Source organism: Myodes glareolus, chromosome 4, assembly GCF_982192425.1.
Source record: "Myodes glareolus chromosome 4, mMyoGla1.1, whole genome shotgun sequence".
NCBI classification, from domain to species: domain Eukaryota; kingdom Metazoa; phylum Chordata; class Mammalia; order Rodentia; family Cricetidae; genus Myodes; species Myodes glareolus.
The window spans coordinates 34677523-34693834 of record NC_142029.1 but is presented as its reverse complement, the minus strand read 5'-3'; the positions used below and the strand labels follow the sequence as shown (position 1 = coordinate 34693834).

At 38.3% G+C, this 16312-nt stretch overlaps 1 protein-coding gene across 3 annotated transcripts in view; it reads right to left on the bottom strand.

Moving 5' to 3' along the window:
- Bmp5 (bone morphogenetic protein 5) overlaps nucleotides 1-16312 on the bottom strand; it is a 143016-nt gene that overhangs the window by 29101 nt on the left and 97603 nt on the right. For all 3 annotated transcript variants that reach the window (XM_087905378.1, XM_085689397.2, XM_048423970.3), the window contains exon 4: nucleotides 9178-9372. In XM_087905378.1, the coding sequence (XP_087761504.1) occupies nucleotides 9178-9372 (195 nt within the window). The remainder of the gene's footprint in view (nucleotides 1-9177; nucleotides 9373-16312) is intronic.

The window sequence follows — 16312 nt, the reverse complement described above, 5'->3', positions numbered from 1 at the left end:
CAATATATAGGTCACCTGGACAAAAAAATAAACAGAGAAACATCAGGATTAAGTGATGAAATGGACCAAACAGATATCTACAAAATGTTTCACCCAAACACCAAGGAATATATATTCTAATCATTAGGTCATGGGAGTTTCTATAATAGAGACTACATTCTGGGACACAAAACAAATCTTTAAAAACTCAGAAAATTTGAAAAAACTCCCTCTATCCTATATGGTCATAATACAATAAAACTTAAAGTAGACAGCGAACAAATCTCTAGTAAGTCCGCAAACTCAAAGTGATTAAAATTTTGTTTTTGAATAATGAATGGGTCAAAAAGAAATCAAAATAAAAAAAATAAAAATAAAATAAAATAAAAAATTCCTGACTTTAAATGAAATGAAAACACTATGCTATAAAACTTCTGGGGCACAATAAAAGGAGTCTCAGTATGAAAATTTATAGCTCCAAGTGCCTACATTAAAATATAAGAAAGATCAAAAAATAAATGACTCAACAAAGCAACCCAAAAATCTGGAAAAACAACAAACCAATCCCAAATCCAGTACACAGCAAGAAATAAAAATCAGAGCCCAAATTAAAGAAATAGAAACAAATAAAATAATTCAATAACTCAATGGTTCTAAGGACAGATTCTATAAGAAAGTAAACAAGATGTTTAGTCTAACTAACTAAAAGAAAGAAAGAGATGATCCAAATAGACACATTTAGAAATAAAAAGGGAGACAGCAGACACCAAAGAAATTCAGAATATTATACGAGATTTTAAAAACAACTTGTACCCCATTAAGTTTGAACCTAAAGATATGGAAAAATTTGCAGATTCATCCAAACCAGCACAGTTAAAACAAGAAGAGATGAACAACCTAAATACAACATCTGAGGAGAGTAAAGTAGTAATATAAAGGCTTCTGACTTTAAAAGGCAAAATTCTATCAAATATTCAAAGAATATTTGATCTACAGACGATACTTCTTAAATATTTTTTTAAAAAAACAGAAACAGAAGGAGCATTTCTACAAAGCCAGTATCACTCTAATACCAAAACCAGGTAGACACAATGAAAAACAGAAAACTATAGTTCAATAATCCTGATGAACATGACTCAAAAATCTTTAGCAACACCCTCGGAAACCAAATACAGCTATATATCAAAAACATCATTAACCATTACCAAGGTTACCTTATCCCAAAGATATAGGGTTAAAACAACATACACAAGAGAAGGAATGTGATAAATCATGTAAAAAGACAAAGACAAAAATTACATGAGAATTTCAGTAGATGCAGGGCTCTTAGACACATTCCAATTAACAATAGACTAGAAGAAAATTAAATAACTAGAAAGAAACACAATGAATAAGATAAAAAGACCATTATAACGAAAGCTTTAAATCTCTAAAGATATTGAGAAGGACATTATAAAATGCAAAGACCTTCCATGCTCATGAACTGATAGAATTTCAAGTCATATTAAGAACCATAACAGTAAAAACAGTATGATACTAACACAAAAAAGGACATATATACCAATAGAAATAAAATGGAAGACCCAAGTATGAGTACATATGATTAGATCCATCTGATAGTTGACAAAATGCCCTAAAAAAATACACTGCCAGGGGAACCACGCTCAACAAATGGTGTTGGAACAACTTGATGTTCATATAGAGAAAAGTGAAATTTGACCTGTATCTATCACCTTGCACATAAGCCACTTCTAAATGGATCAAAACTTAAATGTGAGACCCACAACCCTGAAACCTCTGGAAGAAACATAGACAGTACACTACAGGATGTGGATGTAAGATAAAAACCCCTGAGTATGACTCCAATTGGGCAGGAATTAGGGCCAACAATTGTCAAAGTGGGACCTCATCAAACAAAAATGTTTTGTCACACCGAAAGAAATAATCAACTGAGAGAAGAGGAAACAAACCCGTAGAATCTTTGCCAGCTATACATTTCCTGTTAATATCCAGAATATACAAAGAGCTCAAAAATCTGAGTCAAATAATGGACTATGAACAGAGAGATCTCAGGAAAAAAAAAACTAAAAATGGCTAGGAAGTATCTAAAAAGTGTTCATCCTTAGAAATCAGAGAAATGCAAGTTAAAAAGACTTGAGATTTTATCTCACCCCAGTCAGAATGGCAGGTAATGGATAGAACTAGAAAATCTTTTTGATTTTGATTTTTGATTTGAATGAGGTAAGCCAGACTGGTGATGTAGAAGGGTTTTCTATCTATCTCTTGTTTTCATTGGTTAATTAATAAAGAAAACTGCTTGGCCTGATAGGTCAGAACATAGGTAGGCGGGGAAGACAGAACAGAATGCTGGGAAGAAGGGAAGTGAGTTAGACGCTATAGCTCTCCTCTCCAAGATGGACACAGGTTAAGATCCTTCCCGGTAAGCCACCACCTCGTGGTGCTACACAAATTATTAGAAATGGATTAATCAAGATGTGAGAGTTAGCCAATAAGAGGCTGAAACTAATGGGCCAAGTAGTGTTTAAAATGAATGTAGTTTCCATGTAATTATTTTGGGTAAAGCTAGCTGGGAGCCGGGCCACAGCCCGCCACTTCTATCACTACAACTCAGAAAGGCAAATGCTGCATATTTCTCTCATCTGTGGTTCCATAGTGTCACATGTTAGTTTTTTAACCTGGAGAAATCAAAGAAACTCAGACGTCAAAAGGTACCATGGGAAGAGAGAAAAAACACTAGAGCTGAAACAGCGGGACAAACACAATGCTAAGAAGAAAATAGGAAAACCAAAGGGTGATGTATTTGAGTTAAGGTGGTCAATACAGAAGTGGGAAAGAGGAAGAAAAAATACAATAAAGATGTCTAGAAAAGTCATAAATAATAATACTACTCTTTATTTATCCCAAATTACATATAATGCCTATAATGATATGTACGTATGTATGTATAGATAGATAGATGATAGATAGAAAGATGATAGATAGATAGATAGATAGATAGATAGATAGATAGATAGATAGATAGATAGATAGATAGATAGATAGATATAGGTAGATAGATGTACAGTTTAAATGAAGTTAAAAAACTTGGGCTGAAAATGCTCCTCAATTGCCATAGACTGTCTAATGAAAACTCATAAGAAATCCTCTCTTGAGTTGTTGGTCAATACAATTTTGCCCTTGGTTGCCTCCCAGAGGTTGAAGGTAAGTTATTGATGCTGATGAAACTACACACATAGGACCCAGAACTTTGAGGATCCAACCTGAGTCTGACCAGAAAACCACTTCCCTGGAGACTACCTTTCATAGTCCAGGACAGTGCTGAGTAAGCTGCCAATGGCAGAAAGTATCATTAGTCCTACCCAGCTCTAAAATTTATGTGCCACAACAACCTATAGGATGAGTTTTTCTCAAATGTGCAATAATGGCACTTATACATTGACAGTAACCAATAGTTGTCTAATGGGACTTAAGATCTATTCAACAAAAGGGAAACCACAGCTGGTCCTGAAAACTAGTCAGCTACCCAGGGTTACTGAGCATGAATATTCAGAAGAGACCCCCACTACCACCAATTTACTAAACCAGCATATTTTCCAACTACATGCTAAACACTTTCCATATACACATCAACAAGAGTAACTCTGAAGCCTCACCAAAGAAGCTTCTCTTTGCAAAAGACAAAGACCATTATAACTTGTCACAATGCAGAGAACAACTTATCTTTGCCCAGCATAACTCATATACATAAAGCTCAGGAAACATTGCAGAAGAAGGGGCAGAAGAATTGTAATAGCCAGAGGACTAAGAAATCTAATGTGCAATTGTCTCCTAGAATAGCAGGAAAGCTTCACCTAGGATGCTTGTTTAGCTGTCTCACTCAGACTTGAACAAGGACAACAATAGACATGCTGACATAGAGCATGAAATCTCTCAGAAGGCTCCCACCCCCAAACAAAGTTCTCCGGGTAACTAAGGAATGCTGAAAGTAGAAATATATTCCCTTAAGGATGAGCCCCCTAATTGCTTATCCAATTCCAAGTGATGATCCCCCAAATCACGAACATGCCAACAACACTAAGTGGACCCAGGAGATTGTATTTATATATTCTTGTGTGTGTATGTGCATGTGCATGTGCTTGTGTGTGTGTGTGTGTGTGTGTGTGTGTGTGTGTGTGTAACAATAACAATTAAAGAAGAGGAAGCCAGGAATTTGAGAGGGAGTGGAAAAGATATATAGGATATATAGGAAGACTGGGAAGAAGGGAAAAGAACTAAGGGAAATGGTACATTTTAATAAATAAAAACTATAAAAATTAAAAATGAAGTCATGATAAAAAATACTAATTAGTTCTGGTGCCAGTAAACAGTACAAAAGAAAGCTAACTTACTTCAAAGATATGCATGTATCATAATATATCTCTGATTTATCTTTCAAAGTTAGTAGCAATGAGAAAATAATGTCTAACATTGAAAATATTAAGTATTTGTACAAATTTTCATGGCCAATTTCTAGGAAAAATGTGAAATCATTTTAATTTTGTTTAAAATATCATTGTCTTTGACTTTAAATAATGAAATAATGAAAATACAATAAAATAGGAGGCGGTTTTTAAAAAGTGGGCGAATAAAACCTTAAGATTACAAAATCGTTCATGTTCTGAATACTAACTATTGAAAAGGCAAAGTTGAAGATGGGTGACCTAAATGTAAGAGGAATGATAATCTACTAAAGTAAGGCAAAAAAAACTCCTTATATATATATATATATTAACAATGTTTTCATTTAAGAGGTATCAGAGACAGATAATATACAAAAGGTAGATGCCAGATATAGTTGTATAATTGATAGATAAATGATAGATAGGTAGGTGTAGGTATCTATATTAGAACGTGTGTTTGTGTATGTGTGTGTGTGTGGAGAGAGAGCAGGAATCCAAAAGAGAACTTAGCACTTAAGCATGACATATAGTTCAGTTTACATGAACTATATGATGAAAATTCTCCATCTCAGAGCAAAGAGATTTTTAGCATTCTTTTTCTTAGCTTTCAAAAAGAAAAGAGTAAGTGAACAACTGGAGAACTAAAACCAAAAATTGATTTATTCACAGAAAATAATGAATTTTGAGCCTAAGGAAGCTCAAAATAGACTATTCAATAAAGTGAATTTGATGAGTCCCTAAGGATAATTTTTGCTAAACCAGTGAAGAGAGACAAGTCACACTCAGTGAATTACCAACTTGAATAAATAAAACCTGACCAAGAAGGGTTGCTGCTATTTGTACATACAGAGATATTTGTACTTTTCTGGTATAAATTTGTGGCACAAAACATCAGCCAATAAATTAATAGCTACCTGGAATCTTCCCATGATTCTGTTTAATCAGGCGTCCCTGTAACCATACAAATGTCATCTGCACCTTAGAGGCCACTGACATAAAATTTTATCTACAGACCGTAAATTCTAACTCTCTGCTAGACCTTTCTAAACAAAAGCTTCCCAAATGTACCCCACTCACTATTTCTACTTCCAGTCTCACTCTTGTTTTCATACTTACAAACTGAGTCAATAGGATTAACAGTCACCTGGTGGTCACAGCCAAAACTACACAACTGGTAAGTGATATAGTCAATGTTAAATGACAGACAATAGAAAACAAAAATATATCAATAAAGAAACAGGGCTAGCTAATGGCATATTAGATGAGCCAGAGAATTTGCTTGAGAAAGGATTCTAAAACAATTCATTATTCACAGAATAATCAGTTTTTAGTGTTAATTTCTGTAGCAATCATCTAGATTAGAACCATTTTTCTGTATGTAGCATTATGGGATTTTAAGTACAGTATTTATTTTAGAGACCTCCCTTGAAAACAGGCAAAATGTTAAAAATGATGTGATTAACTACACTAACTCCAGTATGATTAAAAAATTCCGCAACACTTTACAAGAATCAGGTCATTCTGTTCAGAAGATGACTAAATCACTTCTAAAGTAAACAAAGCATAGCATTTGTGTAGTTTTACTGATAATACGTTAAAAAGTACTCTGAATGATTTAATCGATTCTGTTTCCTTGTTTGGATTGATATGTTTCAAGAGGCATAGGTTTCCACTGTATACATTAGACAAGAGGTAATGTTTATTTGATTTGAGAATAAGTGCAGAATGTTTGCATTAGGATTAACTACGTGAGAGAACTACCCTGAGAAGCTATCAAGTCTTCAGGCAGGACCACCACATGACCAGACCCACTTGCAAGGGTCCTTAGTCTTAAGCTTGTAATAAAATGTTTTCTAGGAGTTTGGTGTGAGCTGATATGTGGCATTTTTCCTGTGAGCTTTCACAGACTCTTAATACTCTGCTCTTCTGAGTACTTTATGTAACTCTTGAAACAGCATCATGGTCCATGGCTTCTTTGTAAACCTTATCAATCTAAAGTCATTCTATCTTCAAGGGTGGCTGGTTTAAAACTTGGTTAATGCCTTTTCTTCCTTCCTCTACTGCTCAAACTTAAAAAAAAATATCACTGAGCATGGTCAATGTGACACTGTCAATATCTTCTATAAGATTAATGGTCAACCTTCTTGTCGAAGGAACTGAGACAGGGCAAACTCCACAAACAGTCTGGAAGCAATGGGCCTACAAACAGGCCCATTGAACAAGGAAGTTGGTTTTCCAGAAGCAAGCATGCTAATTTGTTTAGAAAGTAATTAGTGGACTCCTATTTTGTGATAGACACTATTCTATACTCTCCCTAGGATTATATATGGGACAGAGAGCCCTGAAAAGTCATAAGGAAGGAATCTTAGTTTATTTCCTCCCCCTCCTTCCCCTTTCTCCCTCTCTCTCTTTATTCCTTCCTTTTATCTTTATCTTTCTCTCTCTCCTCCCCCTTCGTTTTTATGTTTCTGCAGGGTCCCTAGATAACTCAGACTGAGTTGGAATTCTGGATTTCCTAGCCTCAGCCTCCTGAGGAATGGGATTACGTGAATGCACCACCACGTACAATATAGAAGGCCTTGAAACAGAAAAACGTGGCGTAAAATAGTAAAATAACTAGACAAGGATTTTAATTCTCCAATGTCTTATGCCTTTTCAGACTTCCAGTATTTTTAGGAGATGCGTTAAAAACTCCAATTTGACAAACCTCTATCATTGCTCTTTCTTAAACCTGCCTCCACCAGGGAGCCCTTGTTCCATCATTTATTATGAAAGCCTGGCCCTATTATGTCATTTATTATTTATATTTGGATAGTTTTACATTTTACCTGGCATTTCAAGCCCCCCAAATATCAAGGGTTCTGTTTATATTGCCCTTCCCTTTCCTTCAGTCCCGCCTTTTAGCCAGCTCCTATGAGGCTTTTCCTCTCTGCTTGATTATTACCTACTGAAAGGTCAAGTCTCACAGAAAACTAGCTACTTTCTTATTATCAAAATATGAACTAGCTTCAAAACCATCCACCACATTTTTCACAGGGATGCTTGCCAAGGACCAACTCTGCAAAGGGAAATATCAGCCTATATTACAATAAGCAAATGTAATAAATGTGTTGGGGGAACTGGTGAAAAGGCTCCTAGTTTTTGCTCCATGTGTTTTATTCATCTATGGCTATAGAAGCACATTTGTTACTTTGTGGTCAAGAAGAGAAGATAAATAGAGTGGGCCCCGAGGGAAAAGGACTTTGATGATTCCGGTTGCTGGAACCTTCTGCCAGAGTAATTATAAACTTGAACAATCAGGGCATGGCTGGGCTTTCTGTTTTCCAGTTTCCTCAGAAATTGTTTACTATTCTACTCAAAGTTTAGAAAAGCCCTCTCTCGATGCAAAGTGCTACATTAAATTAAAAACATTTCAGTCAAATTCAGAAACCTCTTAGCTGAAATATATACATATGTATTATATATATATACATATATATATCTTTGAAAAGCTAATATTTGCAAGGAAAAGGGAGACTTAGAGGTTATTTTTCTCCATTTTCATATTCAGAGACTATAACATTTGCCAAACTAAATATTTTGTGAGTATCTTTAACAAAGTAGCATAAAACTACCATTATTCTTCAATGAAACTTTATTTGAAAGCTTCGTTTTTATGTACCATTTAATTTAGTATAATGTAGTGCCATATATAATCCTCTCCTATTGCTTCTGTTTCTATACATACCAGGTAACCTGGCAACTACATTTTAAGAAGGTGAATGAATTCCACCTTTTGAGAATCTTGGGTTCTAGGAGATTTGTTACTTTGAAGTAACCCCAATAAATGAAGACTTTAAAAAAATAGCAAAGGTTATTTGAAATTAGATTTCTAATTTACCATAATACTGCTAGTGAAACTCATTGGCTCACCCTTTGTGCCTAGCAAAGTACGGGACTTATGGTGCCTGTTAAGAGAACCACATACATCGTTATCAGTAAACAAGTTTTTACTAAGTTGAGAAGTGCTAGGATTAGTAAAGGTTTAAATTTATTTTTCATAGATGAAAATAGATTCTTGCAGGAATGTAGACATCAACTTTATGCTTGTATGTAGACTAACCAAGGTCCTTCGCAGCATGAAGCATGCAGTTAAATCTCTGGTCATTACACACTTTCTAGTTAAGGAGAATAAACTAAAATCAAAGTAGATTGATATCAACTGTACATTTGTAATATTTTTCTGAAAAGTTTTATGTGTACATGTGACTGGATAGTTCAGATATCAGTCCACCAGACAATTAAGGAAAATATAAACACACCCTGATTCTCTGACAGTCTGCCCTGTTCCTATTTTCTAGAACTATTCTGGGCTGCATGATTCACATCCAAATACTAAAGAAAGAACTATATGCTGAATTCACCTGGTTGACCATTCCTTGGGGAAGTTAGCCTGTAAGATATGTCATTTCGTTTGGGCTACACTTTGTTGACTTAGCCGTTTCAGAGCTTTATGACTGCCAGCTTGACTTTAATTTGAATGGAATCTTTCAACACATGAAGGCAGATCATAGTTATTTTTAAATGAATTACTGAGTGATTCACTGGTGAAGCATTCTGGGGATGCTAGAGACATCACTAGTGATTTAATATACCAAATGAAGGTATATGCAGCTGGAAAATTTATTGTGATGACTTGACTTGCAACACATGACCCAATTATCCTCCAAGCACAACTGTCACTCTCATTTTGTCTTACCTCCAGCCGTGGACATCCTGGAGGTGTCCTGATGAGAGCTGGATTTATTGCGGTTTGGATTTTTCCGTTTGCTGGCTGCTCGCACAGATCGAAGAAGTACCTCGCTTGCCTTGAAGAAGGCCACCATGAATGGCTGTTTTGACTGAGGTCCATGTCTTCCCACAAGACCAGCAGATTTTACGTTAATGCTGCGTCCTAGGACATAATATATAAATGTTTGGTTTGTGAGAAAGAAATAAAGAATTGTGGATGAGTTCTGCAGTAAAGGAGAAAAAGAGAAAAATAGTTAAGCACTATCAGAATGTTTTCTTTATAGATCAAGATTCTTATAAACCTTGATATTTATGATTAAAGATAAATATCCAGGCATATTTGTTTAATTGTCTTATTATTCTACCACAGTGTAGAGCACATGGAAGTACACTAGGTTACATCCCATATCTGCTCTCATTCACTTATACTTTCTCAGACAGCAAGAAATAGATTTGCTTAACCATCAGACATGAAATATCCACATGAAATATAGGTTTCAAAGCCAACTTGGAGTTTTTCTGCAGTAGAAACCCAATATGTAGCCAGAAGTTTCTTTTCTGCCTGGTTCTGCAGCCATTTATGTAGAAGGCCGCAACCACACTCTCCACCATAGATGGCGCTGCACTGCCAGGTGAGCTAGAAAGCTCACACGTGTTGGTATTTTTCCACTACTGTCCCCGCCTACTCCCGAGGCATTCACCTGGGATTATGGACAATTGACCAATCCAAGAGTGACACGTCCGAAGCAGGGTCTGTTTCCTATATAAGGGATGGGTTCCATCTTATCTGGGTCCCCGGCCATGTGGGCTTATGCTCTAGCTCCCAAGAGGATTAAAGCCATTCCTGCAGAAGGATCCTAGTGTTGCGCGTGGTTCTTGCTGGCGAGACGGAAGCGCGGGACAACTGGTGCCGAAACCCGGGAAGAAGAAAAACTTTACACCGCCGGAGACCCCTTGGACACAAGGAGGATTCAAAACTACAGACATGCATACTCAGAGAGGTACGCTCTAAAGTCCAGAGAGCATATCAGAAACTGAGCAGCAGTGGGAGGTTGTGTGCGCGCACTCAGATAAGTTAAAAAGGACCCCCCAGTGATTTTAAGAAAGTAAAAATGGGGGAGAAGGCTGATTTACAAGGTCAAAAGCTTTATGTTATGTTGTTCATGTTGTCTTTTGTATACTGGATAGGAGAAAGATATTTAAACTTAGAAACTGCTAAGGATATGATGTTTTGGGAAAGAGGTTGTGTTTTCGTCTCCACAGAAAAGAAGAGCCTAAGGGTGTACTTGGGATTTATGTGGTTTGAATCACCGAGACCTCCTGAAATGTTGTAGTGTATACCCCTGAAATTCAGCGGCCCAATAACAACAGGAAGCAGCCAGAGACTAACGACGCCCAAATTCCCTAAAAGATTAAATGAGGTCCTTGCAGAGCAGCAAGCCTGCTTCTCTGAGTTCTGCTTTGCTCCGTACACCGGTTTGGGCTCGGAGTGGGTGCAGCTGGGGCTGGAGGGCGGCTGGAGCGGAGCTTTGCTCTGTGGCTATGGTGGGGAGCACGTTGCGCAGGCTCAATTGGTGCGGCTCGGTTGGTGCCTGGCCTGGAGGATGTCACAGCGGTGCCACAGGCAGCTGGGCCAAAAGGCTTACAATGTACCTAAAACTGTGCTGGTCTCTGAGGGTAAAATGGCTTTGATTCCATTTGGCTATGCTAAACTATGCTGACTTCAGGCAGGGCTGGTCGTATTTATCATAATAAAAGCGCAATTAAGGTTTAGACGCAGTAAACAGGCAGTACCGTATTACATCTACATAGTGCGACTTAAGTTTTTAAGAACTGCTTAGCATTTTAAGAACTCAAGTCCTCCTAAAAGATTGCTGTGTATACGCTTGGCTTGTCTGGTGTTTCAGGATCCGCAGGGAGGTGGATGCGAAGGGCCCTTGGATTTTGGGGTGATTGGGTCGTTGGCTGGATCTGTGAAAGTTTACAGCCGCTTTTGCTGTGGCACAGGTGTTGAGAGTTTGCTAGTAGGGAAGCGGCCCTGGTCGCCGCCTCTCCCATCGGCCCCTTGAGCCGCAGGCTCTGGCACGGACCTTGAGATATTGCCGGCCTGTGCCGCCTCGGTCTGAGTGTCGGCTCCCACCACACTCCGCCACCAACACAGCCTCAGAGAACTAGGCTAGCCCCGCGGGGAAGGCAGGGGCGCCTGGGGGTGGAGCCGCCACTTCCTGGCCTGGGACACGGGGATCCGCACAGCGAGCAGGCCCAGGGCCGCACACAACACTTGGATGGCGGGCGGGCTCTGGAGCCCGAGGCCACCTTACCGGCAAGGAATACGGGAGCCAATAAATCTTAAACCTTATATCAACAAACAGGGCCTGGGTTTTTCCTAGGCGCCACTGGGACAGCACGGCCTATATCATAAAAAACAGAGACCCTCAATCAGTTATCTACCACAGTGGCTACAGCCCTGGATCAACAGGCTACCATAGATACATCTATTAGAGGTAAAATAAAGAACAGGTGGATATCTTATGGCAGCTGCCCAATTGGGCTATAAATGGAAAACTCCAGCCTTATGTGTGACCAGTGTACCATATGAAAACTTTATAAAAGTGGCTAACTTGTCCCGAGAATTGTCTTTGTATCTTGCAGGAGAATTTTGATGATTTGCTGTCCTCCTTGAGATGGTCCATCATGACAATCAACTCCACGCGAGTGGACATAAGCCTGGCCAAAGGATTCCAGTCCTGGATTGTGTCCTTCATCTCCTACTTCAAAGAATGGGTGGGGGTTGGAATGTTTGGAACAGTCCTATGCTATGGAATAGTGTTTCTCCTCTGGATGGTCTGCTGACTCTAATCCCAAAGTCTTAGGGACAAAGTGGTTTTTGTACAGCGCTGGCTGCCCTGGAACAGGGAGCTTCTACTGATATGTGGTTATCTATGTTAAAGCAGTAAGGTTTAAGCCAACCAGCTCCTGCACCCCTAGGACAATGGTCCATTGCATAGGGTGGAGTGCTTGGCTTAGCTAGCCCTGAAGGTTGTGGAGCTAAAGAGCATCGCACAGAGAATGGCCCTCTCTGAGAGATAAGTCGCTCTGCATAAGGGTTTCCTGCCGTATATTCCCCTTTCCCAGAAAAATGGCAGAGGGCAGGCCGGATAGGTTCCAGGTGTCATGAACCTAGGGGCAGATTCCGTGTAAGCCCATTTTAATGTTTTCATTTTGGGAAGTGCAACCTCTATCTTTACCTTCCGAGGGAGTTGCCTTTCTGCAAAGAAGTAAAATTAGGGGGAGATGTAGAAGGCCGCAACCACACTCTCCACCATAGATGGCGCTGCACTGCCAGGTGAGCTAGAAAGCTCACACGTGTTGGTATTTTTCCACTACTGTCCCCGCCTACTCCCGAGGCATTCACCTGGGATTATGGACAATTGACCAATCCAAGAGTGACACGTCCGAAGCAGGGTCTGTTTCCTATATAAGGGATGGGTTCCATCATATCTGGGTCTCAGCCATGTGGCTTATGCTCTAGCTCCCAAGAGACATAAAGCTTTTCTGCAGAAGAATCCTGTGTCCCGCGTGGTTCTTGCAGGCGAGAGGAAGCGTGGGACACATTTAGTCCCAAATAAACACAGAGAGTCTTGTATTAATTACAAACTGTTTTGGCCTCTTAGCTCAATTTTATCACTAATGAGCTCTTACAACTTGAATTAACCCATAATTCTTATCTATGTTTAGCCACGTAGCTTGGTACCTTTTCTCAGTAAGGCATTCTTATCTTGCTTCCTGTGTCTGGCTGATGGCACATCTCTGCCTTTTCTCTTCCCAGAATTCTCTAGTTTGGTTGCCCTACCTATACTTCCTTCCTGGCTACTGACCAATCAGCATATAAGTAAACCAATATGAGTGACAAATCTTTACAGTGTGTAAGAGCATTATCCCACAGTATTTCCTTCTTTTTTTTCTTTTCAAAGCAAGAACCCTGAATCTAATCTGCTTTGTTTAACATTTTTCCTGACCATTATTCATAACAACTTGTAATCAATATGTAAACAAAGTCATACATCCATAATTCATTTTGGGGAGAGGGATGCTGGTGCAGTTTTCCAGGTTACTTTCTGCTTATTGGGAGCACTGATAATCTTTGAGGGACCCTAAGAAAAATCAGGATTATGGTCAAATCCTGACTGGAGTATTTTGTGAGGCTGGATCATCTCAGCCAGAAGCCTTGAATCTATTTTGAATGCAGAACTTGGAAGAAACTACAACAGAGGCACTCTGAGACATTGAATCATCTCAGCCATCCACTCCTATTAGAGATTTTTCAGGGTGTCTTTCTCAATCGAACCTGATGTTTTTTTAACCCAGAATGAATTCACAGCCTCTCATTTCCTGTGGAAATAAAAGCAGAAACTCTTTCCCAAAGTAACATTTCTTTTGAGTTAAATTTTGAAGTCAAGATATTTTTTAATTATATAGGTTGGCTTAATCTAGCAGCATTAATAGTCAAATGTCTTTTAGCAGCTGTTGTTCCTTCCTTGGCAGTCAAACAATGCAAAAACAACACAATAACATACAGTATCCAGACTCTCTGTGTATTTTCCATCTTTAGGGACTTTTTTTTACTCTATTTCCTTTACTTTTATTTTTTAATTTTTTTTTTTTTTTTTGCTTTTTGAGACAGAATTTCTCTGTGTATCTTTGGTTATCCTGGAACTCTGTAGACCAGGCTGGCCTTGAATTTACAGAGATCCACCTGCCTCTGATTCCCAAGTACTGGGATTAAAGATATGCAGCACCATGCCCAGCTACTCTATTTCTTTTTTAAAGGACTGTCTCTATTTTTTCTTTTCTCTCCCAAGCCTATGTATATTTTTAAACACACTGTAAACCAGTTAGAGGTTTTTTTCCCATCTGAATCTCTATCTTTTTCTGAGTGTATGAGTCTATAATCTACTAAGCAGCATGGTTAGGATTAAAGCTGTGGCTTTGGCGATCGGTTCCACCCCATTCCTTAGCTTTCTAAGAGTCTAGCTTCATGGCAGAGGTACTAGTGGGAACCATGTTTATTGCTCCAACTCTTTGGAGTTTCAAGGTTCATGCTACCACCAAGAAGCCTGCCATTGGTTGCTCAAAAACACCATTTAAATGTTTGGTGACAGAGCCTCTTAAAAGAGCTGCAAGATTTTTACCACTAACATTGAGTCAGGAGACCTCTCTTAAAGGAGACACGCCTCTGCTTGCAGCTAGCATAAAGAGCCTACCCAAGACAATGCTGCTAACAGGAAATCATACTTGACTTTGTTCTTTTGTATCTCAAATTCATTTCCAAGTTCTCTCAGGTTTTATGTGGATGCAGTTGCCAAATGTTAGGCACCATTTGTAGATGGAAGTTTATGTCCCATCTGGTCCTGCAGCTGTTCAATTCCAAATAAACACACTGAGGCTTATATTAAGTACAAAATGTTTGGCCTTTTAGCTCAGGGTTATTACTAATTAGCTCTTACAACTTAAATTAACCCACAATTCTTATCTATGATTAGCCATGTGGCTTGGTACCTTTTCTTAGCAAGGCATTCTCATCTTGCTTCTTCTATATCTTGTTGATAACTGTATCTTTGCCTTTCCTCTCCCAGAATTCTTCTAGTCTGTTTGCCCTACCTATACTTCCTGTCTGGCTACTGACCAATCAGTGTTTTATTAAACCAATATGAGTGACAGATCTTTACAGTGTACAAGAGCATTAACCCACAATACATAATTTTTCTATAATTGATAAAAATTGAATGCCTGAAGGGTAACTCTACTTTTTCCAAACAGTTTCAGCCTTTCTCCTATTAAGTCAATACCGACAGCCTTTCCCCCATTTACTTCTGGCCATGTCAGTAAGCTTTAAAATGTTGTTTGCTCTATTTAACATTCTTCGTTTCATCCTGAGAGATTTTCCTGGGAATGCAGGTCTGTCATGAATTCCATGCTCATTGAAAAACATTATGAAACAAACAATTTCCCAAATTCCTCTCCCCATGATTTTCCACAAACTGAAAGTTGACTGAGAAGATTTCAGGAGACTCAAGTGGAGTCTGGTAGGTCTGCAAAAAGAGAAGGAAGTTCTAAGTGAGCTCATAAACTCACATTTGAAGTGTATTTAGTTTACGTCTTAGACCCATCTTAATCTGTACATGTGGTTGTACAACAAAGGAAGAGAAAGAAACCAGAGTATGTTTTAAGTCAGAGTTCCTGGGCTCTTGAAACTTAGGTGTCTTAAAGTGCCTTTCCCATGGATGGAGTAGCAATATTTATAATCATACCAATATGTTTGGAGTGCTTTCTATGAATAAGTTATATAACTTTCTGGGTGCTTCATCTACATTACTTAATATGATTCCATAAACACTATAGTAATTATTCACTATTGTGCTACCAATTTAAAGTAATTGTCACTTTAAATTATATGTTTATATAATACGTAATTAAATACATATACTATACAAGGACCTATTATATATTATGTACATAAAAAAACCATTGGTTGCTTTCTAGTTCCATGGAAATCATTCATAGGGGGCAAGCTATTTAGTCTTATGCTGTAACTTTACTTAGAAATTACTCAGGCTTATTGAAACTACTTTCTAGATATGAAGTTACAGATCCTGTAAGAGTAATATATAACATGGTTTGAAATATGTGCATGATTGACTCTGGCTTACCCCCTGAGAAATGTGCATGTTTTCTTAAAATATTTATTCAGCAAAGACTATGGAGCAACTTCAGTTCACTACAAGACCTAACCAACCATAGAAGAAAGAAAGGGAAACAAGTCCCTAAAATGGCATCAATGGCGTTTAACCAAATAAGCCCTTGTTCTTAACAAAGTGTATTTTGGCAGCAAAAACAGTTTTGTATGCACATGAATTGTGCCGAGAGACTTCTCTACCATCAGAAAACGAGAGTGCGTTGTAAGAGTTCATGCAGCTGTTGTGAGAGAGACAGAGGTCCTTCACATATGGCAATGCTAGTTTTTAAAACAAAGTTCACACCAATCCAAGCTGCATGGGTGTCTTCAACAATGGTCCTCTAACAGAGAAAAGTTGTCTACAAGA